The following is a 27,573-nucleotide window of genomic DNA, read 5'->3' on the forward strand; positions in this document are numbered from 1 at the left end:
TTTATTAAAAAAAATTTTAATTGGTTTACAAAGGAGCTACAGACTACATTGAAACTAATCTTTGTACAAAAGGCAGAGAGATTGAGATAGAGATATAGAGAAAGAGATACTGAGATCCCCAAAACACCCAGGGACAAAATTAGGGGGAGAGAGACGAGGAAGATACAAAAGGAACAGGAAGACAAGAGATTAACATCATACATACTCAAGAGTGAGGGCAGAGAACAAGGTGAGTGACTGTTTAGAAGTATTTACCCTCACAGCCCTGGTGATAACTGGATTGGAACCCACAACAAACATCGTGAGATTAAAAGGTTTAAAGGCAACAGTGGTACAGAGACTGGTTATTGCCAGTATTAAGAAAGATAAACTGGTTTTAGGCACCAGATTGGAGCACTACTCCTCTGCCCAGAGATGACAGACTTGGGAGAGGGAAGCAGGCCCTAGGGCAGCTGCCTTTGGCTTCCTCAGACCATTATCAACATATTCTGACTTTGTGCCTAGTCTTTAGCTAGGTAAGGGATATTAGGATGTTATTGGGAGAAAAGAGTCATCAGAAGTATGAAGAACTGCCATTACCCACAATTTTCAAGAGCAGTTACTGGAAAAGCTGTGTAGATAGAATCAATTCCCTAGTGGAGAAGGCACAGTGTGATTCCTGAAGGCAAGACGTAGGAAAGCACACAACCAAGCAGGTGTACCTCACGTCTTCTCTATCTGCAGCCCCAGCCTAATCTGCCAGGCTCCTCCACCTCCACTGAAGGACAGATGAATCCCTGTACTTTCTTAGCCAAGACAAGGAAGGTTGGGCTGTGTGATAAAGAAGGGGCAAGTTGGAAAGAAAAGAAGCAGCTTCTCTCTGAGTGCTGTGGAGAAATCCTTCTGAGTGTGTGCAAGTTTGAACAGAGATGACTTAGGGAAGGAATGGAGCCGAACACTGCCCCTCTTCTCTCTTCCCAGTCTTCAACCTACAACACATGAGCCAAGTCTGGAAGAGGGAGTAGGAACGTAAAGGCTGCTTAATGTCTTTTCTGGGGGATGGTACTTAAGGAAGGCAGACAAAGACAAGAAACAGCTCAACCTCAAGCTGGTCTACTCATCCTCCTAGATGAGATCTGTACCCCAGAGCAGAGCCAAGAGAGGCGCGGTCTTCTAAACCAAACTAATAACCTGCCGTGCTTTATCCTTTCAAAGCAGTGCTTTCCGGGTTGGAAAAGTGCCACGCCCTCCTCTCCCAAAGCAACTGCTGCTACCTTTACCCTTGTAAGTTACTGGCTCTTCTAAGAGAACATTTCTGCTTTCAACCCCAAGAGGCTACCCAATTTGTCTATGGAAAGTAAAACCATGAAAGAGGCCCTCAGCTGAGGCAGGCACACTGTCCTCACACCCTCGGTACCTGATCTCTCACTCATGACAAGAGGGCACTTAAAACTGAGTGAAAACTTTAATCATGTAGCACCAGGGCTCCTCCAAAGTCTAACAGAGGCCTGATTAGCACCTCCAAAAGAACCCCTCAAAAAGTGTCCCATTTTATTGCGTCCTACAAAAATCTGCAGCTTCCAGTATTCACATAATGTGAAGTATTAACAATACAAAATATATTCTGAAAGTCAAACACCTGCAGTTCATAGTGCTTTCTCAGATTTGTTAAAAAAATACAATGCTTAGTTTTCTATATAGGATATACAAAAGCAAAAAATATATGTATATAGTAGAAATAAATCAGCCATAGTAATTTACAGCTTTAGTCTCCCACCCTCCCCAAATTATAACACCTCATCCCATACTTCAGTCTATATTTTCTGTGATTAAAGGGTCTATTTATTCTGAGACCAAGCTGAGAAAGAACCATTATATTGCGTTTTGAATAGCACCCCGAAGAGTGCCTGTTAGGAGGTCCCTGAAGGAAGATGGTGAGTTGGTCCTTTCTAGGAAAAAGATGACACAGTCAAATAGTTTGTAAATGAGTACAAATGGGCAGCCTAGGACAAGGAAATGAATGCTTTAAGATTACTATTTCTGCTGGGTGTGGTGGCACACATCTGTAACCCCCAACACTTGAAAGGCCAAGGTGGACAGATCTCTGCATCCTGGACTACATATAAATTCAGATCAGCCAAGGGTACCTAGAAAGACCTATTTCAAAACAAAAAACAAAATTATATTGGTGGTCACCCACCACTTTGCAAGGTGCAGTCATTTTTTTAAAAAATTAAGTAAAAAAATCATGAAGGCTGGACATAGTGACATATACTTGTAATCCCAACACTTAAAAGGCAAAAAAATTATTCAAAATTCCAGGCCAGTCTGAGTTAACAGTGAATTCCAGGCTAGCCTGGGCTACAGAGTAAAACCCTGTCTCAATGAGACAAAACAAACAAAAAACCCCAAACCAAACAACAAAAATGTAATGAAAAGAATTTCAGAATCAATATGCATGCCAATTATGTTAAATTCTGAAGGCCAAAAGTTTGGGGAAAGGTTATTTGTCAGTCATGAGACCCTGACTAGAGGAATGTAGTCTCTTAACTTTGGAAAAGGCTGAGTGGCTCACAGACAGGGAGACAAGAGCAGAAACTGATTCCATTTTATGGTCAAATAAGACACCGGAGAAGGAAATTTAAAAAGCAGAAAGAATCTGATGTAAATAATTCATGGTACTGTGTTAATGTAGTAGACACTGAGGGTCAATATCAGCTTTTCACCCAAGAGAGCAAACACCATCAGATAACTTATCCAAAGGCTTACAGTCCTCAGCATCTCGAAGCCGGCTTATAACTAATCACCTCATACTGAACAAGATTCTATTCTTGAAATTTTCTAGCAAAATACTGCACACTCCACTGAGTTATCCTGCCCTCTTCCTCCAGAGATGCCCAAGTACATGATTATAAATGTAAAATAACACGGTTTGTTTGAGTTCTGCTTTTCTTTAGGAATAAAAGGTGTGATGGTGGCTGAGGACAGATAACTTTTACTTCAACATTAATAACATGTGATTTGGGGACAGTCCCTTGAAATATTTCCTGAGTCTTGATAACAGTATTAAGTCTGCACAGAAAGGACCAAATGGAAAAAACTAATGTTAGTATTTCAAGCTAACAATACCATAAACTTATCAAGAAACTAGTTTAGACGGAATTTACATAAAACGTATAATAACACTATAATCTATTTGTAGCCAAGATAGAGAAGTTAGAATAAGGAATCCACTATAGATTTGGATGTTGATTTCATTTTCAAACACAAAAATAGTTTCTTCTTTAGAAAGTGCACTAGGATATCCCCCCACCCCATAACTGTTAACCGATTTAGCATAAGCAGAGAACTGACCTTAGGAACATACCCAAGTTTTATGACCAATTTCTAGATACTGGACCTGAAAGGCGTTTTGATCTGAATTTATTTTCCAACAATTTCAAATATAAGTTCTCATCTGCATGTAGATATATACAGGCACAAATACATTCACACGCAGTCATACAAAAACAATTTAGTTTCTCTATCAGATCAGGGTAATTTTTTATTGCAGGTCTCTTTAAATATTGGCTAACAGAAAACCTATCCCCAACCTAATAGATTTCACACATACACTCAACCACTTCCATACTTCCTCACAGTGAAAAGCTCTCTGACAAGATAGCAGAAGGTCAAGAGAGACAATGCTTTAATGGCTGGGCCTTGAGGACAATTCTGGTTGCATTTAAGTCTCAGTGTCAAATGCACTGAGTTTCCCTGCCGATAAAATGTTTGGATCAGTCTCTTCTGGAATCAGGCCATAGAGAAAGCAGGATAATTTCTCCCAGTTTCTCCTATAATCCACAGTGGTAAGACAAGATTTCTTTGTGTTCTGGGCTATCGTTCCCATGATTGTGTGCTTCCCTTTCCCTTAGGAACCACCCAAGTATATCTAAGGAAGAGTTAAGGGGGACATTTTTTTTTTTTTAAAGAACCACTTTTGCCACTGGCACAAGTTTTGCACTCTACAGGATGGAAAGTCCAAACAGGGTCGCTGACTGATGCTCCTTAACTTTAAAACATTAATAGGAAGGAACTACAGAAATGTTCAAAAGAGGAAGTGTACTTCCTTTCAGAGTGTGAACTCAGAAGCCCATACATTGAGGCTTAAGCTATTTGGAAGACAATGATACTGAAATCCGAATAATTCCACTAACTTCTGAACCCAAGACTAAGAGTTATTTCCTTTTCTGAGAACATCGTTTTCATACTGAAAGCTGCTGCCTACTATTTGACCATTTTAAAAGTATATCTCCTTCAAAGGGCCTCTTGTACAATTCCACAGAAAGACTTCTGATTTCTGATGTTTACAACAGCTAAAAAAGGGAGATGGTTTTGACTCTCCAGCACTAAGAAGGTGCTTGCGTCAGTAGTATTTTGACTCCCTCCATAGCTACTTCAAGCATCAGACTACACTTCAGGCTTTTCCACTCCGTTGCTGGAACTAAAGTCTTTAAAATATTAACACAAGTGCCTAATCCAGGAATCACTGTCAAAAACAACACAGGAAGTGATCGTGTGAGGAAAGGGGAGACAAAAAGGATTAAGTCAGGAAAGGAGTGCAAGGAGCTGATCCCAAATAAAATAACAAAATTAAGAAAGAAGACACATTATATATGTATATATGAACTAAAAGCAGAAAGTATGAATGCTTCCTCTGGTGGGATGCCAGGACAACATTTATAAGGAAAGCTTGATGTGTCATGATAAGGCTCAGCCATTGAGAAATAAGGCAATATTTAAAAAAAAAAAGAAAAGAAAAGAAAAAAAGACCAAGGTATTTTGGTCACAGAATGGTCTTTTTCCTCCTCCCAGCCAGCCCCTGTGAAAGCATCTCTATATATTTTTTAATATATATATATATATATATAATATAGAATCTGTTTTTGTTAAAAAGTATTTCAATGATCATATATATTTATCAAGGCATGATGGCTTTAGGAAAAGGGGAGGGGGGGATCCATCATGGGAGAGCTAAGAGGGAAAAACAGGAAGAGGAGCCTGGGGTAAGAAGTGTAAGAAGAACCTGGGATGAGATAAATGCTGATCAAAGGGTGGCACCAACAGAATTTTCACTAATATTTTCCATTTTCAAGGAGTCACCAGTGACATAGATGGGTGCCACAATCCCATCTCTTTTTTTGTACCATCTCCCAATTCTTCCTACCACCAAGCACATTAATGCCTCATGGCTCTCTCTTCCAGATGTCTCTTGGACCCATGCTACCTTGCATCCCGGGCTTAGTGGGTATTGGCCCATATGTCTCTGGCACTGGGTGTCTAATCTTAGAAACCATTGCCACTGATATTAATGGACTGCAGCTCTGTCACCTGCATGACATTGATGCCACTGTTGGCAAGACGGGCAATACCCTCTGGACAGATGGCCTCCATGGCTACCATATTGGTGGTAATAAGGGCTGAAGGAGTGGCAGTGCCTTCTGAACCTGCCCCACTGTCCAGGGGCAATGTGCCCACACTCAGGGCTACACCTGGGCCTCCCTTCTTGTTCTGGTGGGTCTTGATATGCTTTGACAGGTGATCACTCCTCATGAAACGCTTAGGGCACTCAGGGCAGGCAAATTTCTTCTCTCCTAGATTAAACAAAACAAAAAAAAGATAAATTAGCCAAAAAGCAGTCAGAACAAAGTCGGGGTTGATGTGTGTCCTTCTGGACTAATTCAAGTACTCTTGGAGACACACTTAGTTTCACATATACATTGTTTAGGAATTTCAGTTCGCTTCATAGGCATATCATTTCTTTTTTCTTTTCTTTTTATGGTTTTAGAGCTTTATTGTAGAAAGACAGAAAGAGAGAAGGTAGAAAGAGAGAGGACTGCCATGGCCAAGTGGAGAAAGGGGGGAAGGGAGGAGGAGAGCTAGAGATGAGAATAAGAGAGGTGAGAATTTATGGGCTCATTTCTCTCTCTTTTTTTTTTTTTTTTTTTTTTTTATTTTGTTTTGTTTTGTTTTTTTCGAGACAGGGTTTCTCTGTATAGCCCTGGCTGTCCTGGAACTCACTTTGTAGACATGGCTGGCCTGGAACTCAGAAATCCGCCTGCCTCTGCCTCCCGAGCGCTGGGATTAAAGGCGTGCGCCACCACGCCTGGCTCTTTTTTTTTTTTAAAGATTTACCTGTTTTATTCATATGAGTACACTGTAGCTGTCTGAAGAGGGCATCGGATCCCATTATAGGTGGTTGTGAGCCTCTATGTGATTGCTGGGAATTGAACTCAGGACCTCTAGAAGAGCAGTCAATGCTGTTAACCACTGAGCCATCTCTCCAGCCCTCATTTGTTGTCTACTACTTTCCCTTTTCTCTTGGGTCTTACTCACCTGTATGTGTACGTTTATGTCTCTGAAGCTCGTCCGAACGTGTAAAGCGCTTCCCACAATATGACCAATTACACATGAATGGCCTCTCCCCTGTATGCCAGCGCAAGTGTGCTCGGAGATGTGAGGTCTTGCCATATACTTTGCCGCATCCTTGGATGTGACAAATGTGCTGTTTCTTTTTGCCAGGATCTCCTGAGGCTCTAAAAATGAGAATATAATGATTTATTACTCTGAAGCTAGAAATTAGGGAACCAAGAAATTAGAATAATAATTGTCAGAAGCAACTACTTAACCCATTCTTTTGTTTGTTTTTGAGAAAGACTCTATGGAGCTCTGGCTGTCTGGAACTCACTAAGTAGACAAGGCTAACCTCAGAGATCCACCTGCCTCTGCTTGCATAAAACTAGGTAGGATTAGCCGGGCGGGGCACACGCCTTTAATCCCAGCACTCGGGAGGCAGAGGCAGGCGGATTTCTGAGTTCGAGGCCAGCCTGGTCTACAAAGTGAGTGCCAGGACAGCCAGGGCTACACAGAGAAACCCTGTCTCGAAAAACCAAAAAAAAAAAAAAAAAAACTAGGTAGGATTAAAGGTATGTGTGCCATTATACCTGTCACTAGGACTTACTTTTATATGCCACTCTGAAGAAAGACACAAGTGGATCTTCGTGAGTTCAAGGGAAGACTGGTCTACAGATGAAGTTTCAGGACAGCCTAGGCCTGTCACACAGAGAAGCCCTGTATCTGTCTCTCTGTTTGTGTTTGTGTGTGTTTGTGTATCAAAATGTTTTTTAGATTTATTTATGAGTATTTTGCCTGCACATATGTATGTGCACCACAGCACCCTGGTGCCTACTGAGTTTAGAGAAGGATGATAGGTCTCCTGGAACTGAAGTTACATATGGTTGTGAACCACCACACAGGGTACTAGGAATCTAAACCAGTCCTCTGGAAGAACAATCAATGCTTTTAGCTGCTGAGCCACTGTTCCAGCCTCTGTTGTTTTTGTTGTTTTGTTTGTATTTGGGGACAGAGTTTCAATGTGTAGTTGAAATGAGTTTCTGGCTGTCCTGAAACTCACTCTGTAGATCAGGCTGGCCTCAAACTCAGATATCTGCCTGCTTCTGCCTCCCAAGGGCTAGAATTCAAGGCAGGTGCCATCATACCTAGCTTTTGTTTTTTCAACTTTACTTTTATTGGGAGCTAGGAGACTGCTCAGTAGTTAAGCGGACTTTTGCTCTTCTTGAGGACTGGAATTTGATTTCAAGCAACTACAACCAAGTGACCCACACCACCAGATTCAAAGACTCTGAAGTCTTCTCTGGCCTATTAGCTGCATACAAATACACAAAATTTTTTTGGTTTATTTATTTTGGAGACAGGGTTTCTTTGTGTAACTTTGGCTGTCTTGGAACTTGCTCTGTAGACCAAAAAAAAAAAAGACTGTGGGATCAGAAATGTTGTAAAGGGGTAATATAGTACATTTGAGTAGGTCCTATTATGCAGCTCTTGTTTCTGACTTCTCATTGACTCTGATTGCTAGGTAAATGTTCTACCATGAAGTTCATCTCAAGTTTGTGAGCTTATTTACTTACTTTTGCAACAAGGCCTCATTGTATAGCCCAAGTTACCATAGAACTCCTTGTGTAGACCAGGCTGGCTCTAAATGTGGGATTATCCTTGTGCCTCTGCTTCCTGAGTGATGAGATTACAGATATATACTACCAAGTCTGGCTCCACAGAATGTTTGTTGTTCCAGACAGAATCTCTTTTATTTAGCTCATGCTGGTCTTTTTTTTTTTTTTTTTGGTTTTTCGAGACAGGGTTTCTCTGTGTAGCCCTGGCTGTCCTGGAACTCACTTTGTAGACCAGGCTGGCCTCGAACTCAGAAATCCGCCTGCCTCTGCCTCTCGAGTGCTGGGATTAAAGGCGTGAGCCACCACGCCCGGCTCATGCTGGTCTTAAATTGACTTTTAGATTAGACGGGCTTCAACTCTGCAATTTTTCTGCTTATACCTTCCAAGTACTGTGGCAGCAGATCTGTGTCACCAACAAATCTAGCTTCACTGACTCTCTTACATGCATTTTTTTTTTTTTTTGCACAAAGTTCTATCCTATTAGCCCATGCTCTCTTTTTATTATTTTTTATGTGCATGAGCAGTAAGTGTTTGCTTTTCTTATGGGAGGCTACGAATTTTATGCTGATGCTGGTGCTGGCGCACGCCTTTAATTCCAGCACTCAAGAGGCAGAGGCAGGTGTATCTCTGAGTTCAAGGCCAGCCTGGTCTTCCACAACAGCCAGGGCTACATAAAAATAAATAAATAAATACCCTATCTTGAAAAACTAAAATAAACAAAATGAGCCACTTCTTCAGGCCTAAATATGAAGGGTGAAAGAAAAGCATGGAGGCTTCTCCTTGTAATCTCTGCTACTTGAGGGACAGAAGCACAAGAACTAAAAACTCAAGGCCAAGATAGGAGATGTAACATCTGATTCCATGTAAACTAAAATAAGGAGCTTATAGAAGAATTATAATTCAGAACGTGGCCACTCTGGCAAGAGATCATATCCAAAGATCCTCTAGGTCTATGTGATCCGAGAACTCACTATGCCCTCTCCATTGGAAGACAGGCTGGGATATAGACATGCCTTTAATCCTAGGAGACTGAGGCAAGCTTATCTCTTGAGTTCTAGTCAGTTCTATTCAGTTAATGGAATTCAGAGGCAGTTTTACAGGGAGAGGTTCCCCTCCCCCACAGAGACAGGTTGAAGAGAGTTATAATAAGCTAAACACAGTTAAAGACAGAACAAGTGGGCTGGAGAGATGGCACCGACTGTTCTTCCAGAGGTCCTGAGTTCAAATCCCAGCAACCACATGGTGGCTCACAACCATCTGTAATGAGATCTGATGCACTCTTCTGGGGTGTCTGAAGACAGCTATAGTTTACTTACATATAATAAATAAATAAATACTAAAAAAATAAATAAAAATTAAAAAAGACAGAACAAGCTAGAGAATAAGAAGGAGTCAAAAGATTAGAACAGATTGCTAGTTAGTTTGAGGTAAAGCAGGGAAATTAAGTGAGATGCAAAAAGAAGCCCATTTGAATCAGTCAGCTTGGAGGGGAGTTCTGAGTCAGAGTAGCTGAATTGAGCCAGCAAAAAGGAGCTTACTCAGCAGTAAATCTCAGAGGCTGAAGGCTTCCAGCCCTAGTTTAAAGGACAATTACATCTGGTGAATAAGTTACGTTTACAGGGGCTGGGTGTGGTCTCACACCTTTAACCAGAACACTGGGAAGGCAGAGGCAGGAGTGTCTCAGAATTCAAGGCCAGCCTGGTTTGCATAGTGAGTTCCAGAATAACCAGGGCTACGTAAAGAGACCATCTCAAAAACAAACAATAAAATAAAAGCTGCTGAGCTTGGCAGACCAAGTGACTTTAATCCTAGCACTTGGGAGGCTAAAGCAGGAGAGGTCCAATAGTGAGATCTTGTTTCAGAAAACAAAAACCAACCAAAACAGAAAAATACAATACATGTTGCAAATACCTGTTAAAGTCCATTCTAACTCTTCTCACCCTGCTCCCTACCCTAAACTTTTCCAGTTTATAATCTTCCCTCCCTAAGCTTATCATTCCCACCATTTAGACAGGTGCTCTCTTGCCTCTCATTTATCTTTCTCACTTTCTACCACATTCTCTCTCCCTTATGGCCAAGTCCAATCTACTGGTCGTTATTTAGTCTACTACTTTCTTTCCTTGCTCTGAACTCTTCAGTGCCTCTGGCTGTATCCTACCTCATTTTATTTTATTTTTTATTTTTTGTTTTTTGAGACAGGGTTTCTCTGTGTAGTCCTGGCTGTCCTGGAACTCACTCTGTAGACCAGGCTGGCCTCCAACTCGGAAATTTCCCTGCCTCCGCCTCCCGAGTGCTGGGATTAAAGGTGTGCACCACCACGCCTGGCTGTACCCTACCTCTTTAATAAAAACGTTCCCCTCAACCACACCTTGGAGCAGTCATAGTCATGTTCTCAACTTTATCTTAAAACCCTCATTTTATTTATATACTCCCTATGTGGGGTTAAATAGACACATGTGCCGGGTGTGGTGGCGCACGCCTTTAGTCCCAGCACTTGGGAGGCAGAGGCAGGGAAATTTCTGAGTTGGAGGCCAGCCTGGTCTACAAAGTGAGCTCCAGGACAGCCAGGGCTACACAGAGAAACCCTGTCTCAAAAAACAAACAAACAAACAAAAAAATAGACACATGTACTTATTATACCTCCCCAGGAAAAGTCTGTCACACAACATGGGACTACAGACATGTGTGACTACAACTGTCACTGTCTTCAGACACACCAGAAGACGACTTGGGATCCCACTACAGATGGTTGTGAGCCACCTTGTGGCTGCTGTGAATTGAACTCAGGACTACTGGAAGAACTGTTAGTGCTCTCAACCACTGAGCCATCTCTCCAGTCCTCTCCTATCATTTTTTCCTCATATTTCTATAAGAAAGGAAAAAGAAAGCAAAGAAAAATTCTATAATCAAGAAAATGAACTCACCTTCCCTCACTGTCTTTGCAATAGGGGCATGTACATGCTTCCCGACGAGTCCTGCGACCAGCTTGGGGTTGGAGGTCAGAGCTATTCTCTCCTTCTCCACCTGCTGTCTCATCATGTATCCCATCACCACCAGATCCATGAAGACCAAGTTGAGTTCCATGATCACCTGAAATAAAAAGACAAGGAAAAAGGTGAAAGGGCAGAACAAAATAGCTACAGAAATTTCACAACAGCGCCAGGTGGACCTCTTGTGAATTTGAGGCCAGGCTGGTCTACAGAGGGACTCTAAGGAGAGGCAAGGTTACACACACACACACACACACAAAACACCCCTGTCTCAAATAATAAAAAATAAAAAAATAAAAATAAAATTAAATTAAAGAAGAAAATCTCACTGATACATCACACTCATAGCACGATCTTTTTTCTTTTCAAACTTTTTTTGTTTGTTTGTTTTTCAAGACAGGGTTTCTCTGTGTAGCCCTGGCTGTCCTGGAACTCACTGTGTAGACTGAGCTGGCCTCCAACTCAGAAATCCGCCTGCCTCTGCCTCCCAAATGTTGGGATTAAAGGCGTGTGCCACCACTTGCGGTTTTTTCTTTTTTTTTTTTTTGGTGGCGCACACTTTTAATCCCAGCACTCGGAAGGAAGAGGCAGGTGGATTTCTGAGTTCAAGGCCAGCCTTGTCTACACAATGAGTTCCAGGACAGCCAGGGCTATACAGAGAAACCCTGTCTCGGGAAAAAAACAAAAAAACAAAAAAAAAAAAAACGTGCGCCACCAACTTCCCGGCTCAAACTTTTAACTACAGTTCTTCCATGAGTGATATGTGTAGGATGCTTGTCTAAATCAAAGGACAACTTTTGGCAATCGGCTCTCCTTCTACCACATGGGTTCTAGGAACCAACCTCAGGCTATCAGCCTTGACAGCAAGTGCCTTTACCTGCTGAGCCATCTCAATAGCCCATAACACATCATTTCTTCAAGATCTGTGTGTGTGTGTGTCTCTGTCTCTCTCTGAGATTTATTTTATGTATCTGAGTACACACTGCTCTCTTCAGGCACACCAGAAGAGGGCATCAGATCCCATTACAGAAGGTTGTGAGCCACCGTGTGGAACTTAACTCAGGACACAGATAGTGCTCTTACCCACTGAGCCATCTCTCCAGCCCCCTGTCTCTCTCTCTTACTTTAATCTGACATAAGGTCATGCTATATTTGCCCAAGATGACCTTGAACTCCTAGGTTCAAGCAATCTTCTGACTCAACCTCCCAAATAAGTACCTGGAAGACTGCCAAGGGACTACAGGTTTAAGTTTACATAAGCAGTTCCAGGATGACCTTGGCTAGAGTGATACCCATGCCAAATACGAAGCCAAAATGACATCAATATCATTCTGGAATCTTTTCTCCACCCCTTTTAATAATAGTTTTAGAACAGTTTAATCTTAAAACATGGTACTACTAGTTAAGCAATGAGATAAATTAAAGATTGGCCTTCCTGTGATGAAAGTAGCTAGAAAAGCAGAGGCACAGCATAATGACAGTCTTGGCCAAACCCAACTATTGCCTCTAGCATCAATTTCTGAAACAACTATGGATGTTAAACATCTTTTCAGTTTCTTCTAAGTAAAGAAGTGTGGCTAAAGCCACAACCTTCCAAGATCACTAAGAGTCAAAACCTTATTCTCTGGGGAGGGAAAAAAAAAAATCTTGGGAATTACTAAAGCATGATGAAGACATGAACATCAAGAACTGTGTAAAGCAAAAACAAAACACCATTCTAGAACTGATCTGAGGGCCTCCACACAGTAGACAAGTATTCTACCATTCAAAAAGCTAGTTTCTATATATTTCTAAAAACTCTAATTAGGCTTCTAGATTCCCATCTCTCATCTTGCTGTGAAAAACACAACCAAAAAAAAAAAAAAAAAAAAAAAAGGGCTGGTGAGATGGCTCAGTGGGTAAGAGCACCCGACTGCTCTTCCGAAGGTCCGAGGTTCAAATCCCAGCAACCACATGGTGGCTCACAACCATCCGTAACGACATCTGGCGCCCCCTTCTGGAGTGTCTGAAGACAGCTGCAGTGTATTTACATAAAATAAAAATAAATCTTTAAAAAAAAAAAAAAACCAACTTGGAAAGTAAAGGGTTCACTTCATCTTATAACTCTTAGGCCATACTCCATCCTGACACGGCAGAATGAGGCAAGAACCAAGAGGCAGGATTGACTTAATCTCCAAGGCTTCGTCATCCTGCTTACACCATACCCAGCTCCCACTGTGCTGGGTCCTCCCATATCAAGTATTAATCAAGAAAATAACCTATAGACTTGTCTACAATCTGATGGAGGTATTTTTAAGATTAGCTTATGTTTATGCATGCCTTACTTGCATGTATTTCTGATCATCACATACTCATGCATGTGATGCATGCAGGGACAGACATACAGTACAGGAATACATACAGGGTGCCTGAGAGATCAGAGGACAGAATGGAAAAATTAGTGAAAACCTCCTCTTCCAACCCTCCCCCATACCCAAATGTGAAGATGGAATATATGATAAAGCAAGCACAGATCTTTGAGAAGCAGAAAAGAAAACATTTAGGCATTCTAAGGAGTAAAAAGCTAGGCAAAGGGCCTGAAAAGATGGCTCAGTGGATAAGTGTAATGACTGCTCACAATTGTCTGTAACTCTAATTCCAGGGGATTTGACCCTATCTTCTGATTTCTGTAGGCATCAGGCATGCACTTGATGCAGATTTAAATATATTTTACATCTACTTAAGATCAGCTCTCTGGCAGTGGTGGCGCATGCCTTTAATCCCAGCACCTGGGAGTCAGAGGCGGCAGATTTCTTTCTGAGTTCGAGGCCAACCTGGTCTACAGAGTGAGTTCCAGGACAGCCAGGGCTACACAGAGAAACCCTGTCTTGAGAAAAAAAAAAGAAAGAAAGACACACCAGAAGAGGGCACCAGATCCCATTACAGATGGTTATGAGGCCACCATGTGGTTGCTGGGAATTGAACTCAGGACCTCTGGAAGGGAAACTAGTGTTCTTAACCTCTGAGCCAACTCTCCAGCCCAGGATCTAGTTCTTATAATAGGTCTCTTAACAACCTCATAGTCCTTAGTCTGTAACTTCAGGTCCTGGGTATCCAACACCTTCTGGCTTCTACACACGCACACACACGCACACACACGCACACACACACACACAGAGAGAGGTAGGCATACAAGTACTCATAATTTTTTTACTTCCTCCCTTCATGTTTCTCTCTCTCTCTCTCTCTCTCTCTCACACACACACACACACACAAACACGCACACACATTTATATACACACACCAACACAGAAACACAAGATTTCAATATGGAGGCCTAGAACTTAGTGATTCACCAGCTTCTTCCTCCTGAGCTCATACCAGTATTAAAAGCATGTCCAACCCTGGTAGTGGTGGAACACACCTCTAGTCCCAGCACTTGGGAGGCAGAGGCAGGCGGATTTCTGAGTTCCAGGTCAGCCTGGTCTACAAAGTGAGTTCCAGGACAGCCAAGGCTACACAGAGAAACCCTGTCTCGAAAAACCAAAAAAAAAAAAAAAAACCAAAAAAAAAAAAAAAAGCATGTCCAGTCCCCGGGAAAAAAAAAAGCTCACCATGAGCAGGAGAGGAGACTGAGAATTGGTTCTCAATCTGGAGTCCCTTTACAGGGATTGCCTAAGACCATCAGATAAAAAGATACTTACATTATGATTCATAATAGTAGCAAAATTACAGTTATAAAGAATTGAAAATAGTTTTATGATTGGGAGGTCACCACAACATGAGGAACTATCATAAAGGGCTGCAGCATTAGGAGACTTGTGAACTGCTAAGCTCAGATTATTGGCTGCTCAGAGGACCTGGTTTTGACTCCCGGCACACTCATGGCAGTTCACAACCATTTATAACTTCAGTTCCACGGTAGTCTTTCCATCAAATCTAAATATTAATTTTAGTTCTGTTAATGTTCCTTAACTAAGGCTTGAGTTTTGACATTTATCATAAATATAAAGGCAAAAGCTGATGGCACACTGATGACACTCTCCAGGGCTCCTCTGGTACTCAGCACCCATGTACATAAACATGGGTGTACAAACACAGTCAGGCAAAACACCCATACACACAAAATAAATTTTAAGCTTACAACTAAAAATTCCATGCTAGGAATAGTAGAACGTGGCTGTCATCTCAGCACTTCCAGGCAGGTGCAGGAGGATCGTGAAATGAAAACCAGTCTGAGCTATAAAGTGAGATCCTTTAGCACATGAACCAAAAAAAAAAAAAAAAGCTGAGCTTGTAAGCATGATGGGAAACCTTACTTTTTTCCCTTTCCCCTTGTATCTTCTGTAATTTCTCTGTAGTTAAAACATTTAGACTATAGCGTTCTCTTTGGTATATTACTTTTTTTTTTTTTTACTGAAAAACTGCCTAGGTATGGTGAGAAGGCTCAGAGAGGAAGAGCACTGACTGTTCTCCCAAAGGTCCTGAGTTCAAATCCCTGCAACCACATGGTGGCTCACAACCACTTGTTTTTTTGTTTTGTTTTGGTTTGGTTTTTGTTTTTTTCCGAGACAGGGTTTCTCTGTGTAGCCCTGGCTGTCCTAGAACTCATTTGTAGACCAGGCTGGCCTCGAACTCAGAAATCCACCTGTTTCTGCCTCCAAGTGCTGGGATTAAAGATATGCGCCACCACCACTGGGCTTCACAACCACTTGTAATGAGATCTGACATCCTCCTCTGGTGAGTCAGAAGTCAACTACTGTGTACTTATGTATAATAATAAATGCATCTTTGGACCAAAGCAAGCAAGTGTTACCAACCAGAGAGAATGTGGTTGACCAGAGCAGAGCAAGTAGAGGTCCTAAAAATTCAATCCCCAACAACCACATGAAGGCTCACAACCATCTGTACAACTACAGTGTACTCACATCATAAAATAAATAAATCAATAAATTTTTAAAAACAAAACAAAACAAAAAACTACCTCAGGGGCCGGGCGTGGTGGCGCACGCCTTTAATCTCAGCACTTGGGAGGCAGAGGCAGGCGGATTTCTGAGTTCGAGGCCAGCCTGGTCTACAGAGTGAGTTCCAGGACAGCCAGGACTATACAGAGAAACCCTGTCTCGAAAAACCAAAAAAAAAAAAAAAAAAAAAAAAAAAAAAAAAAAAAAAACTACCTCAAAGAAATGGGTAGCTTTCTTTAGAGCTAAGTAATCAGCAAAGCGGTGTTAATAGCTTTTACCAGTAGATGTCACTGTGACTAAACGAGACAGTTTTAAACCTACCAGACCTTTAAGAGAAAAAGGGACTGCACAGATACTAGAAACAAAAGATATTTTGGAAGTCTTTCCATCAAATCTAAATATTAATTTTAGTTTTGTTACTATTCCCTAACTAAGTCTTGAGTTTTGTCATTTATCATGAATATAAAGGCAAAAAAAGCTGATGGCACACTTTTTATTACAGTACTCCAGAGGCAGAAGCGAGTAGATCTGAGTTTTAGGCCAGCTTGGTATAGAGTGAATTTCCAGGAAATCCAACAAGCAAACAAGAAAGAGAAAAAAATGTAGGTCATGATACTGATTGTCTATAATTCCAGCACTCAAAAAGTGCAGCTGGCAGGAATTCAATGAGTCACACAAATAGGGTCATAAACAAAACAAAATGAGACAAAAACCTGCCTTAACTTCCCAACTGCAAGGATGATAAGCATGTGCCACCATTCCTGGCTATTGTGTACTTTTAGTGTCAATTCATTCTCTCTCACAGCAGAAGCACAATAAATAGAAGTAAAAATGGTACTCAAAGCTAGGTGTGGTGGAGTATGCCTTGAATCCCAGCACTGGGAAGGCAGATCTCGGAGTTCAAGACCAGCCTGGTCTATCTAGGGAGTTTTAGGACAGCCAGGGCTACAGAGACACCCTGCCTCAAAACAAACAAAGTGAACTATTTCCAGCACTCAAGAGACTAAGGCAGGGGGCTGGTGAGATGGCTCAGTGGGTAAGAGCACCCGACTGCTCTTCCGAAAGTCCAGAGTTCAAATCCCAGCAACCACATGGTAGCTCACAACCATCCGTAATGAGATCTGACTTCCTCATTTGGAGTGTCTGAAGACAGCTACAGTGTACTTACATATAATAAATAAATAAATCTTTAAAAAAAAAAAAAAAAAGAGACTAAGGCAGGAAGATAACCACTGAAGCCAAGTATGGGCTACATAAAATCCTGTCTCAAAAAATAAGTACACAAACAGAAATATTCAAGTGAGCTATTCTAGGTTTCATTGCAACTACAACATGGAGGCTTAAAGAACCAAACTTTAAGGCAGAGGCAGGCGGATTTCTGAGTTCGAGGCCAGCCTGGTCTACAAAGTGAGTGCCAGGACAGTCAGGGCTATACAGAGAAACCCTGTCTCGAAAAACCAAAAAAAAGAACCAAACTTTAGGGGCTAAAGAGATGGCTTTATTCTTTAAAAACAAAACAAAACAAAACTGCCTACCCTTTCAGAGGACTCAGGCTGGATTCTAGGTACCTACATGATTTCTCACAACCATCTTTAACTCCAATTTGGCTTCTGTGGGCACATGGTGCTAAGACATACAAAATAAAATAATTAAATAATTATTTTTTTTTTTGCTTTTTTTTAATGTTCAATGGTATTTTGCCTGTATGTATGTATATGTTAGGGTGTCAGATAGCCCGTATGGGAGCTGCAATGCGGGTGCTGGGAATTGAACCTCTGGAAAAGCAGCCAATGCTCTTAACAGCTGAACCATGGCTCCAACCCCCAAAATAATTAAATCTTTAAAAATAAATAAATAGGGCTGGTGAGATGGCTCAGTGGGTAAGAGCACCTGACTGCTCTTCCGAAGGTCTGGAGTTCAAATCCCAGCAACCACATGGTGGCTCACAACCATCCATAATGAGATCTGACTCCCTCTTCTGGAGTGTCTGAAGACAGCTACAGTGTACTTACATATAATCAATAAATAAATCTTTAAAAATAAATAAATAGAAATAAAAGAACTAAAACTTAAATTTTTTTTTGTTGTTTTTTCGAGTTAAAATACTTCTAAACTGAACTTCCAAACTGTAACAAGGAAACTTGTCATTTTCCCGTTCATACACTGTAATTCTTTTCTCTAGGTACATTCTTTTTTTTTTTTTTTTTTTTTTTCGGTTTTTCGAGACAGGGTTTCTCTGTATAGCCCTGGCTGTCCTGGAACTCACTCTGTAGACCAGGCTGGCCTCAAACTCAGAAATCTGCCTGCCTCTGCCTCCCAAGTGCTGGGATTTAAGGCAAGCGCCACCACCGCCCAGCTCTATTCAGGGAATTTTGTTTTTTTGTTTTGAGTTTTAAGTTTTGCCATTATTGAAAATAAGGGCTAGTCTCAAATTTGCTGTCAACACAGCTGAAAATGATTTTGAATTCCAAATCCTCCAGTCTCCCAAGTGCTTTGGATGGTGCTATCATATTGTATCCGGTTACTTAACTGAGTTAAGATGGCCACACTGCATGCATAAGGCAGCATAATTTAAAAATGATGTCATTTACACAAAGCAATTGGAATGAACAGATAGGAACAATTGAAATGAAGACTGTCTTCTCATATCTCACTGCATTTCAAAGCAATAAAAGTGCTCATATTTAAAAAATTTCTCTTTAAACAGAAGTCATCAATTAAAAAGCACTATCACTTCAATAAACAAGTGTGTTAGATAAAAATACAGTAACAGGATTCATTTGATAAACTTCATTATCTTAAAACTGAAATGTCTCTCATATGAGCTTTTGCACAAAATGTTAATTCTGGATAAATGTGGATGCTCATATCTGTAAACACTCATTGGTTGAAACAGGAGGATTAGCATAAATTTGCAGCCAGCCCATAGTCTCAAGCCAGTCTAAACAACAAAAGACTAAATCTCCGGAGGGAAAAATATTTTAAAAAACATTTTTGTTTTATATTTTTATTTCATAAACATTCTATGATTTCTAAAGTAATGTTCACATGCACTAGTCAAAAACACAACTTTTAAGCCGGGCGTGGTGGCGCACGGCTTTAATCTCAGCACTCGGGAGGCAGAAGGCAGGCGGATTTCTGAGTTCGAGGCCAGCCTGGTCTACAAAGTGAGTGCCAGGACAGCCAGGGCTACACAGAGAAACCCTGTCTCAAAAAACCAAAAAAAAAAAAAAAACACAACTTTTGCCGGGCGGTGGTGGTGCATGCCTTTAATCCCAACACTTGGGAGGCAGAGGCAGGAGGATTTCTGAGTTCCAGGCCAGCCTGTTCTACAAAGTGCATTCCAGAACAGCCAGGACTACACAGAGAAACCCTGTCTCAAAAACACAACAAAGACAAACAAACAAAACACACACACAGCTTTTTAACAAATTAGGTCTAAGCAATCTGACCCCAATCTCAGCGAGACTGCTGGCAAACCAATGCCAGAATCACATTCAACTCAACTGTGAGACAAAACATGTTCCTGACCCCAATGAAACTTAGCAGATGTAGAAGTTTTATTTTTAGTGCCTGAAATTTTCATGAGTGAATTGTAGACATCAAGATTATCTGTTCTATTCTCATGCCAAACCCAGCTCTGCACTATTAGAACTCCCAAGAAGCCAACCACATTCTATGATTCAAAGCTGCCCCCATGCACACCCAAGGCAAGTTTCAAGATTTGACTGAGGAGGGAGAGATGTGAAGTTTAAGACTACAAACTGAGAGGGTAAGTTTCTCATAAAAAGGAAAAGGTATTAAAAAAAAAAGAAAAAGGCTATGGGTTATTTAAAAGCAAACAAAAACAACTCTAGGAACTTACCTATCATTTAACTTTTGGAAACTAATCTCAGTTAACAGAGTGGTCCCTTCCCTCACTACCACCCACCAGGGGCAAAGCCTGAAAAGTATGGGACATAGACGTAGGGGTTTTATCTAGGTTTAATGCCTTGGCTTATATATTTAACATAAGAATTTAAAAAAAAAAAAAATCAATAGAAAATCCAAAGCATTTTTTTTTAAATATGACTTTAAAAATAATGCAAACAGAATGAGCATGAAACACTATTATAGTTCTCTCCCCGTCCCCCTCATTCCCTCTTTTTTTTTTTTTTTTTTTTTTTGAGACAGGATTTCCTCTGTGTAGCCCTGGCTGTCCTGGAGCTCACTCTATAGACCAGGCTGGCCTCAGAAATCCACCTGCGGGCTGGTGAGATGGCTCAGTGGGTAAGAGCACCTGACTGCTCTTCCGAAGGTCCAGAGTTCAAATCCCAGCAACCACATGGTGGCTCACAACCATCCGTAACGAGATCTGGCGCCCTCTTCTGGAGTGTCTGAAGACAGCTACAGTGTACTTACATATAATAAATAAATAAATCTTTAAAAAAAAAAAAAAAAAGAAATCCACCTGCCTCTGCCTCCCAAGTACTGGGATCAAAGGTGTGCACCACCACTGCCAGGCTTCCTTCCCTCTTATGGTGTTTGATTTTTCCAGACAAAGCTTCCCTTTGTAGCCCCTGGCTGTCATAGAACTCAGAGATCCACTTGCCTCTGCTGGGATTAAAGTCCTGATCCGGGCTGGTGAGATGGCTCAGTGGGTAAGAGTACCCGACTGCTCTTCTGAAGGTCCAGAGTTCAAATCCCAGCAACCACATGGTGGCTCACAACCATCCGCAACGAGATCTGGCGCCCTCTTCTGGAGTGTCTGAAGACAGCTACAGTGTACTTACATATAATAAATAAAATCTTAAAAAAAATAAAAAAATAAAAAAAAATAAAAAAAAATAAAGTCCTGATCCACTGCAGCCCAGCTCTCTGTTTGTTTGTCTCTCTTTTTTTTTTTTAATTTATCTATTTATTATATGTAAGTACACTGTAGCTGTCTTCAGACACTCCAGAATAGGGCATCAGATTCCGTTATGGATGGTTGTGAGCCACCATGTGGTTGCTGGGACCTGAACTCTCAACCTTTGGCTCTTAACCACTGAGCCATCTCACCAGCCCCTCTTTTTTTTTTTTTTTTTTTTAAAAGCATTTTTGATCCTAGCATTTGGGAGGCAGAGGCAGGAGGATTTCTGAGTTAGAGGCCAGCCTGGTCTACAGAGTGAGTTCCAAGACAGCCAGGGCTATAATGAGAAACCCTGTCTCAAAAAACCAAAAAAAAAAAAAATCTTTCTGAGGTTGGAGAGGAGGCTCAGTGGTTAAAGGCACTAGCTGCTCTTTCAGAGAGCAAGAGTATGGCTCCCAGCACCATTTATTTCAGGTGGCTCACAAACACCTAGAATTCCAACCTCAGGAAATCAGATGACCTCTTCCAGACTCCAGGGGTACCTACCCATCCAAATTTCATAAATACACAGATATAAACACATACATATAAATAACATTTTAGAAAAAAAAAGCAAGAAAGAAAAGATCTTTCTGGAATCCATTAAGCCATTTTCTCCTCAGTTACAACTCATGAGAAAACTGTTGAATCATCACAATCTGTAACCTACTTGGCCAGAACTAGGTTCCTGAACCAAAATGTTGAGGAACTGCTTGCTGCCTCCTGCTCCTGACACTTGAGAAGCAGATACTACCTCAGTTGCAATGCCTTCTCCACTAAGATGGGAGTATATTCAATACTTTTAATCAGATATAACTGCCAGCCAAAATAAACCTCCTGTTCCTTAAAGGACGACAAGGAAAAGCACAGCACATTGGTGCAAGCTTTTAATCCCAGCACTGGGGAGGCAGAGGCAGGAAGGTCTATAGAGTTAGTTCCAGAACAAGAGAGCTACTCAGAAAAACCCTGTCTCAAAAAAATAATTTCTCAGCCGGGCGTGGTGGCGCACGCCTTTAATCTCAGCACTGGGGAGGCAGAGGCAGGTGGATTTCTGAGTTCGAGGCCAGCCTGGTCTACAAAGTGAGTGCCAGGACAGCCAAGGCTACACAGAGAAACCCGGTCTCGAAAAACCAAAAACAAACAAAAAAAAATAATAATAATTTCTCGTATGGTGCTGAACATGGATCCACAGTCTAGACTTGTGCTAAATAAGCATTTTACCGCTTAGCATCAATCCTAGTCTTGGTTCCACAATCTAGTTATCTTAGATTTTATTTTTATTTTATGTGTATTACCTAAATATATGACTGTGTGCCACATTCATACAATGACAAGAGGGAGGAGTTGGATCTCCTTGGACTGGAGTCACAGTTATCAGACACCACATGGGTGCTGGGAATTCAATCTAGGTCCTTTAGGAGAGCAGCCACTTTCACTGCTAAACCATCCATCTCTCCAGTCTCTGTTTTACAATCTTTGTTTATTTTGAGACAGGGTATCCCTACTTAGTCCTGACTGTCCAAGAACTATTACGTAGATCAGGCTGGCCATGAGGTCACAGAGACCCACCTGTCTCTGCTTCATGAGTGCTAGGATTAAAGGCATGAACCATCACATCATCAGGATCCATTTTTACTTTCTTAAAAGGGTGTTTCTGAAAACCAATTGCAAACCAAGGAGTCAGAGATCTAACAACGAAGTGTACAGAAGATTCACAAGGCCATGTTCAATCCCTATCACTGCTGGATGAAGGGAAAACCAAAAAGAACACGAAATCTATGACTGAGAATCCACATGGATCACTAAGGCCTAAAATATTTAATACCCGACCCTATGCAGAAAGCACACAAGCTTTACTTTGTGGTACCAAGACACTAGCAAGCAGAGACCACTGGATCACTCAGAAGTGCTCCTTTCTCATCAGAACACATTTCTATTGATTAAGTTCCAAATGTCTTAACTATAAAACATTTTACACTTGCTTGGGTGTTTAGCCTTAAGTAAACATCTCAGAAAGTTCCATTTCCCCCTTTAGATTCAATAGTTCTAGGGAAGTATAGTTGGTGATAAATGCAAAGAATGGATGTCTTACCTGGGGTGTTTGCTATAGCCAAAGGCAGGCCTGGAAGCTGGTGCACCTGGATCCCTGAAGTACCCAATGCACTGAGGTTAATGGTCTGGAGGCCTGGCATGGAGGAGAGTTGAGCAGCATTCACAGTGACTGTGCCAGCAGGAATGGAGGCAGCTGAGGCAATGGGTGTTAGGGTGGTATTACTGCTGCTAGTCTGCCCCAAGGAAACACCCTGCATAGGGGCCAAGGTGATTGTCTGGGCTTGTGGATTCTGAACTTGAAGATTCTGCAGCTGAAGGGTCTGCCAACTGACCTGTCCATTGGGCCCCACGGTTGGTGTCCGAATGATGATGGGACCAGAGTTCTGAACAGCCTGAAGCTGGAGGTTCTGAAGGGTTTCCTGGGAAATAGCTTGAGTTGTGAAGGTCTGTCCGGACAATGGTGCTGCTTGAAGGGCCTGAAGAGCTTGTCCTCCTTGAACTAGCTGAGGCTGAATAAGGATTTGTTGTTGCTGTGTCTGCTGACTTTGCTCTCCCTCTTTCTGCTGACTTCCTTGCAGCGAGCCTCCTGATGTCTGGTTCTGCTGGATGTTCAGAGAATCAGACCCTTGTAGCCCACCAACCCTCTGGGGCGTCTGGCCTTGAGAACTAGTCCCTGATGAGCCACTGCTGGTAAAGTTCATAATTCCCATGTTGCTGGTGGTAGTAGTTGTTGAATAACTATTGGCATTGGTAAAAAAGGAGCTGGAACTAGCTTGTGATGACACCAAGCTGGCAGAACTGATGGCAGTCCCTGAGGTGACAGGCTGTGAGCTGCTCTCCTGGGATCCAGAGCTGCTGATCGTGCCTGCCTGAGAGCTGGGAGTCAGGGTAGCTGCAGAAACGCTGTTGACAGGTAGCAAGGTGATGTTCCCATTTAGGGCCACTGGTACATTGGTCACATACTGAGTCTGTCCTGAGAGCACATTATTAGCAAGGCCTTGAAGGGGGACAGCCTGCTGGAGTAGATTTGGCATAGCAGCAATAATGTTGCCCCCGCTTCCTCTATTTGGGATGATCTGTTGGTTTGCACCTGGTATGATCTGTATTTGACCAGAACCATCCTGCTGCACTTGGGCCCCAGTGGCAGCAAACTGCAACTGCTGCCCATCAACAGTCTGGAACTGTGGGATTACTTGATACTGAATATTAGGCATTACTCCAGGGAGACCTGTCAGAACTTGCTGGTTCTGTAAGTTGGGGGTAGCAGCCACAACATACTGCCCACCAGAGACTGTGCGGTTCTTGGAAGACTCGCTGCCATTGGTACTGTTGCCACTCTGTTCCTTTGAGGTAGGGGTAGCCCCAGAGGAGGAAGAGATGATCTGCCAGCCATTGGCACCCTGTGAAAGTTGTGCGGCTGTGAGGTCAAGTTCACCTGTGCCCCCTGACTGACTCGGACCCTGGGAGTTGTTGCTGTTCTCATTGGGTGACTCAATTCTGCTGCAGGTTGCTGCCAGCAGAGCCAAAGGAGATGGCTGGGATTCCTGGCCAGAAGAGAGGAAAGGAGTTAGTGGCACCCAATAGCTGGCCTAGGGGGCAGTATTCAACAGACAAAACAGCAACAATGCAGGTATATAAAGAGCAAAAACCAGAAACAAAATGCTCACTTTCTGCATACTGTTCCAACTTTCGTATCTGGGGACCCTCTAGATCACCTATCTTTCTAAGTGTACTTCCCTACTGTATTTTTCTTCCCAGAGTTTTTGGTTAAGGAAGTTTCTAAGAATATTTATACCCTTTCAACACATTCCCCATCCTTGATCACTCACCTGCCCTCCTCCGCCACCACTGCTGCTGCTACTGCCTGTGCTGCTGCTTCGAGTCTGAGAAAAGGCGGCACCGCCACCATTGCCGCTACCCGCATTATTGCCACCAACATCTTTTTCAATCTTCACCACAGCTGTCACTTCATCCATGGAGTGATCTTGGTCTAAAAATAATTACAAAACAAATAAATTAAGTGTGTGTGTGGGGGGGGGGGGGTTAAAAACAACATAAGATTTAAAATTAAGGCTTTGACCATCAGCAATGACTGACAGATTAGTTTTGAAAAAGGTCTTAGCCAGACAGGTCTAGATATGGTGGTAAGCCTAAAATCCCAGAATTTGGAAGTGGAGGCAAAAGTTCAAAGAAATCCTCAGCTACATAGTAAATTGGGATGCCAAAGCCGTAGACACATAGCTTAATGGTGCCCAAGACAGGCCACTATTTTCCTATGCACAAATTAACCCCAGAAATGACTCAAAAATTGCTTTGGAAGCTAGGCATGGTGACTCACACCTATAATCCCAAGTCTTGGAAGGATGAGCCAGGTGGTTCACCAGTTCTAGGTCTTCCAGGCCTACAGAGTAAGAACTGATCTCAATACAAATAGCCCTTTTGAGAAAGGGAATTTGGAATTTCAGTGTCTCAGAAATAAAGAGTTGCTCCTTAGGGTTGGTAGCACTCTTAATCCCAGCACTCAAGAGGAAGAGGCACCTAGACAGCTAAAAGTCTGAGGTCTGCAATAGTAACTTCGAGTTACTACGAATACCACATAGAACCTATCTCAAAAAAGAAAAAAGAAAAAAAAAAATGCATCCTGGAAGGAAAAGGAGACCCAACATGTGGGTGGATGGAAAGTGTGCTAAAATTAGGACTATAAGAGATGAAGAAAGATCAAGTGTAAACAATAACAGGAAGGGACTGAGAAAGAGTAAATCCTAAGAGGAGGTGAGGAAACATCTTGAGAGGACAGGTAGGGGTCTAAGGATTAGAACCCAGGTTTGGGGCTGAGGAGGCGGTCCATAGAAGGAGGGGGCGGTTTCGGGGATAGAGGCGTGGCAAGGGCGGGTCGGATGGGGGAAGGGAAATTTACGGGGGTGCGGGGGAGGGCCCGGGGCAGGCTGCGACCGGAGGGCGGGCGGACCGGGGAGGCGGTTGGCCCAGGCGGGGCCTGCACTGGTCGGGCCGCCCCCGCGGCGCCAGCCCCCGACGGGAGGAGCCTCAGGCGGCCGGCTGGGTAGTGGGGGGTAAGGCCCGTCCCTCGTGGCCGGGGCGGGCAGGGGGCGGGCGAGGCCACGCTGCCCCCTCCCCCGGGGCGGGTAGCCCATCCCCCTCCTCCTCCGAGGCCCCGCCACTGCCCCTTCTCCCTCCCTTCCCTCCGCCCCGGGCGGGACCAAGGCCGCCGCCGCCGCCTCCCGCCCGCCCCCCCTCACAGCGGGGACCGCCCGGTCGGTCCTCGCGCGCGCCCCCTCACTCCCCTCCCACCCCTAGGCTCGGAGTGGACTCATCCTTACCGCTCATGGTGGCAGCTGAGGGGCGAGCTCAAGGGGGTCCTGTCCGGGGGGGTTGGGGGGGGCCGGGAAAAACGCGGACGCTGACGAGGCAAGCGAACCCGGACCGGACAGGGAGGGGGGGGTAAGGAGGAGGGAGCAGCGCACCACAAGCCCGGCCTAATCCCCGCCCCTTATCTACTGCCCCGCCCAATGAGGGAGGGTGAAAGGAGGGCCTTGCAGAGGAAAGGCAGGCTGCCTACCCAATGGTAGGACTCGCTCTCTCGCTGAGGCGTGTAAGAGCAAGTTGCGTACTTGGTTTCCGCCCAGAAAGGCCGCCTTCTCAGTTTTAGCAACCAATTAGAAACTCAGGAAGTGGTGGTGGGCGGGATGAGATGACGATGGACTTGCAGAGAAACCAGTCAACCTCCAGGCGGGCTCTGTGAGCGGTAGGGATAGGAAGAGCTTAAGTAAGAAAGACAGGACAACGACCAACCAGAATCCTGGGCATGCCTGGGCAAAGTCCGTGTAGGGGGAAGAGTAAAAAATAGGCCGGAATGGGATAGGAGCAAGCTTCCTAAACCAATCAGAATTCAGGCGGGCAGTTAAGAAAGTTCTGACTGGACGATAACTGAAAAGAGCCGGAACAGGACGCGTATTGACGCGAACGAGCAGCCAATTAAGCGCCGAGGAGAAGGTGAAGGCTGGAACTTGGAATGGGGAGAGGAGATCAGGCTTCCTCCTCCGATACTCAGGCCAATGAGGCAGCGAAGGCAGCATGGCACCGCCTCTAGCTTTGGCCAATGGTCGTTACAGGGCCGCCCATCCTGAGGAGGGAACCGGGCTGTGCCAAGAGGAGTTGGTCGCCATGTTGGCCCTCCTCGGGAGGCTTCCTTCCCTCCTTAGGGTATGCGCTTGATCGGAGCCCTCCAGCTCCACAAGTGTCAGAGTCGAGACGCGCGAGGGCGAGAGTGTCGCATCGCCCGGGAATGTTCGGGTTGTCCCTTTCTCGCTCCTACACAGCACCCCTCGAATGTCACCCCTACCGGGATGGGCGGGCGGCTCCCCCTGGCCGTGGGTGGAAGCCCTGCGGCAGCGGGCGGGACGACAGCTTGGTGACGGCACACGAAAACCCAAGTCGACTGAGCCGACCAATATGGAAGTCTTTCGGGAAGATGTAGCAAACGCCATTTTCTCAAGCTGCCCCAGACACGCTAAACCAACTCAGCTTTCAGAGTAACGCACGCTGGGGAACTTCGTGAAGCCAAGCTCTCATAAACTACTTCCATTTTCCCTCTTACTTTTGCAATCACAAAAGTTAAAGATTTTGCCCTAGGCACCTCAATCTCTGGCCTCCAATTTCTCCTCGTTTAAAGTTTGTGACTGACGGGTGTCACTACGTTTAGTACTTGGAAA

At 43.4% G+C, this 27,573-nt stretch overlaps 1 protein-coding gene across 2 annotated transcripts; it reads right to left on the reverse strand.

Annotated features, from left to right (window-relative positions):
- Nucleotides 1-26,341, reverse strand: Sp1 (Sp1 transcription factor). Of its 2 annotated transcripts, none has more exons than XM_085831919.1 (6): nt 26,182-26,341; nt 24,673-24,833; nt 22,884-24,243; nt 10,913-11,078; nt 6,355-6,554; nt 1-5,612 (listed from the first exon to the last, which is right to left on the reverse strand). In XM_085831919.1, the coding sequence occupies exons 1-6, from the start codon at nt 26,186-26,188 to the stop codon at nt 5,305-5,307; spliced, it is 2,202 nt and encodes a 733-aa protein (XP_085688045.1). In that variant the 5' UTR covers nt 26,189-26,341; the 3' UTR covers nt 1-5,304. The 2 variants fall into 2 exon arrangements, with proteins under 2 accessions (XP_085688045.1, XP_085688044.1); XM_085831918.1 differs by having other exon boundaries at nt 22,884-24,387; nt 26,182-26,340.
- Nucleotides 26,342-27,573: the final 1,232 nt, after the last annotated feature.

The sequence above is a fragment of the Mus caroli genome, unplaced genomic scaffold (assembly GCF_978045245.1).
Source record: "Mus caroli unplaced genomic scaffold, Mus_caroli_1 scaffold_16, whole genome shotgun sequence".
Classification (NCBI taxonomy): domain Eukaryota; kingdom Metazoa; phylum Chordata; class Mammalia; order Rodentia; family Muridae; genus Mus; species Mus caroli.

Excerpts from the sequence above, each read along its gene's own strand:
- Sp1 (XM_085831918.1), bottom strand. Across the intron at positions 11,079-22,883 it reads GGCTATAGCAAACACCCCAG|GTGATCATGGAACTCAACTT; the intron begins GTAAGACATCCA and ends TTTTTATTTCAG. Across the intron at positions 6,555-10,912 it reads TGCAAAGACAGTGAGGGAAG|AGCCTCAGGAGATCCTGGCA; the intron begins GTGAGTTCATTT and ends TCTCATTTTTAG.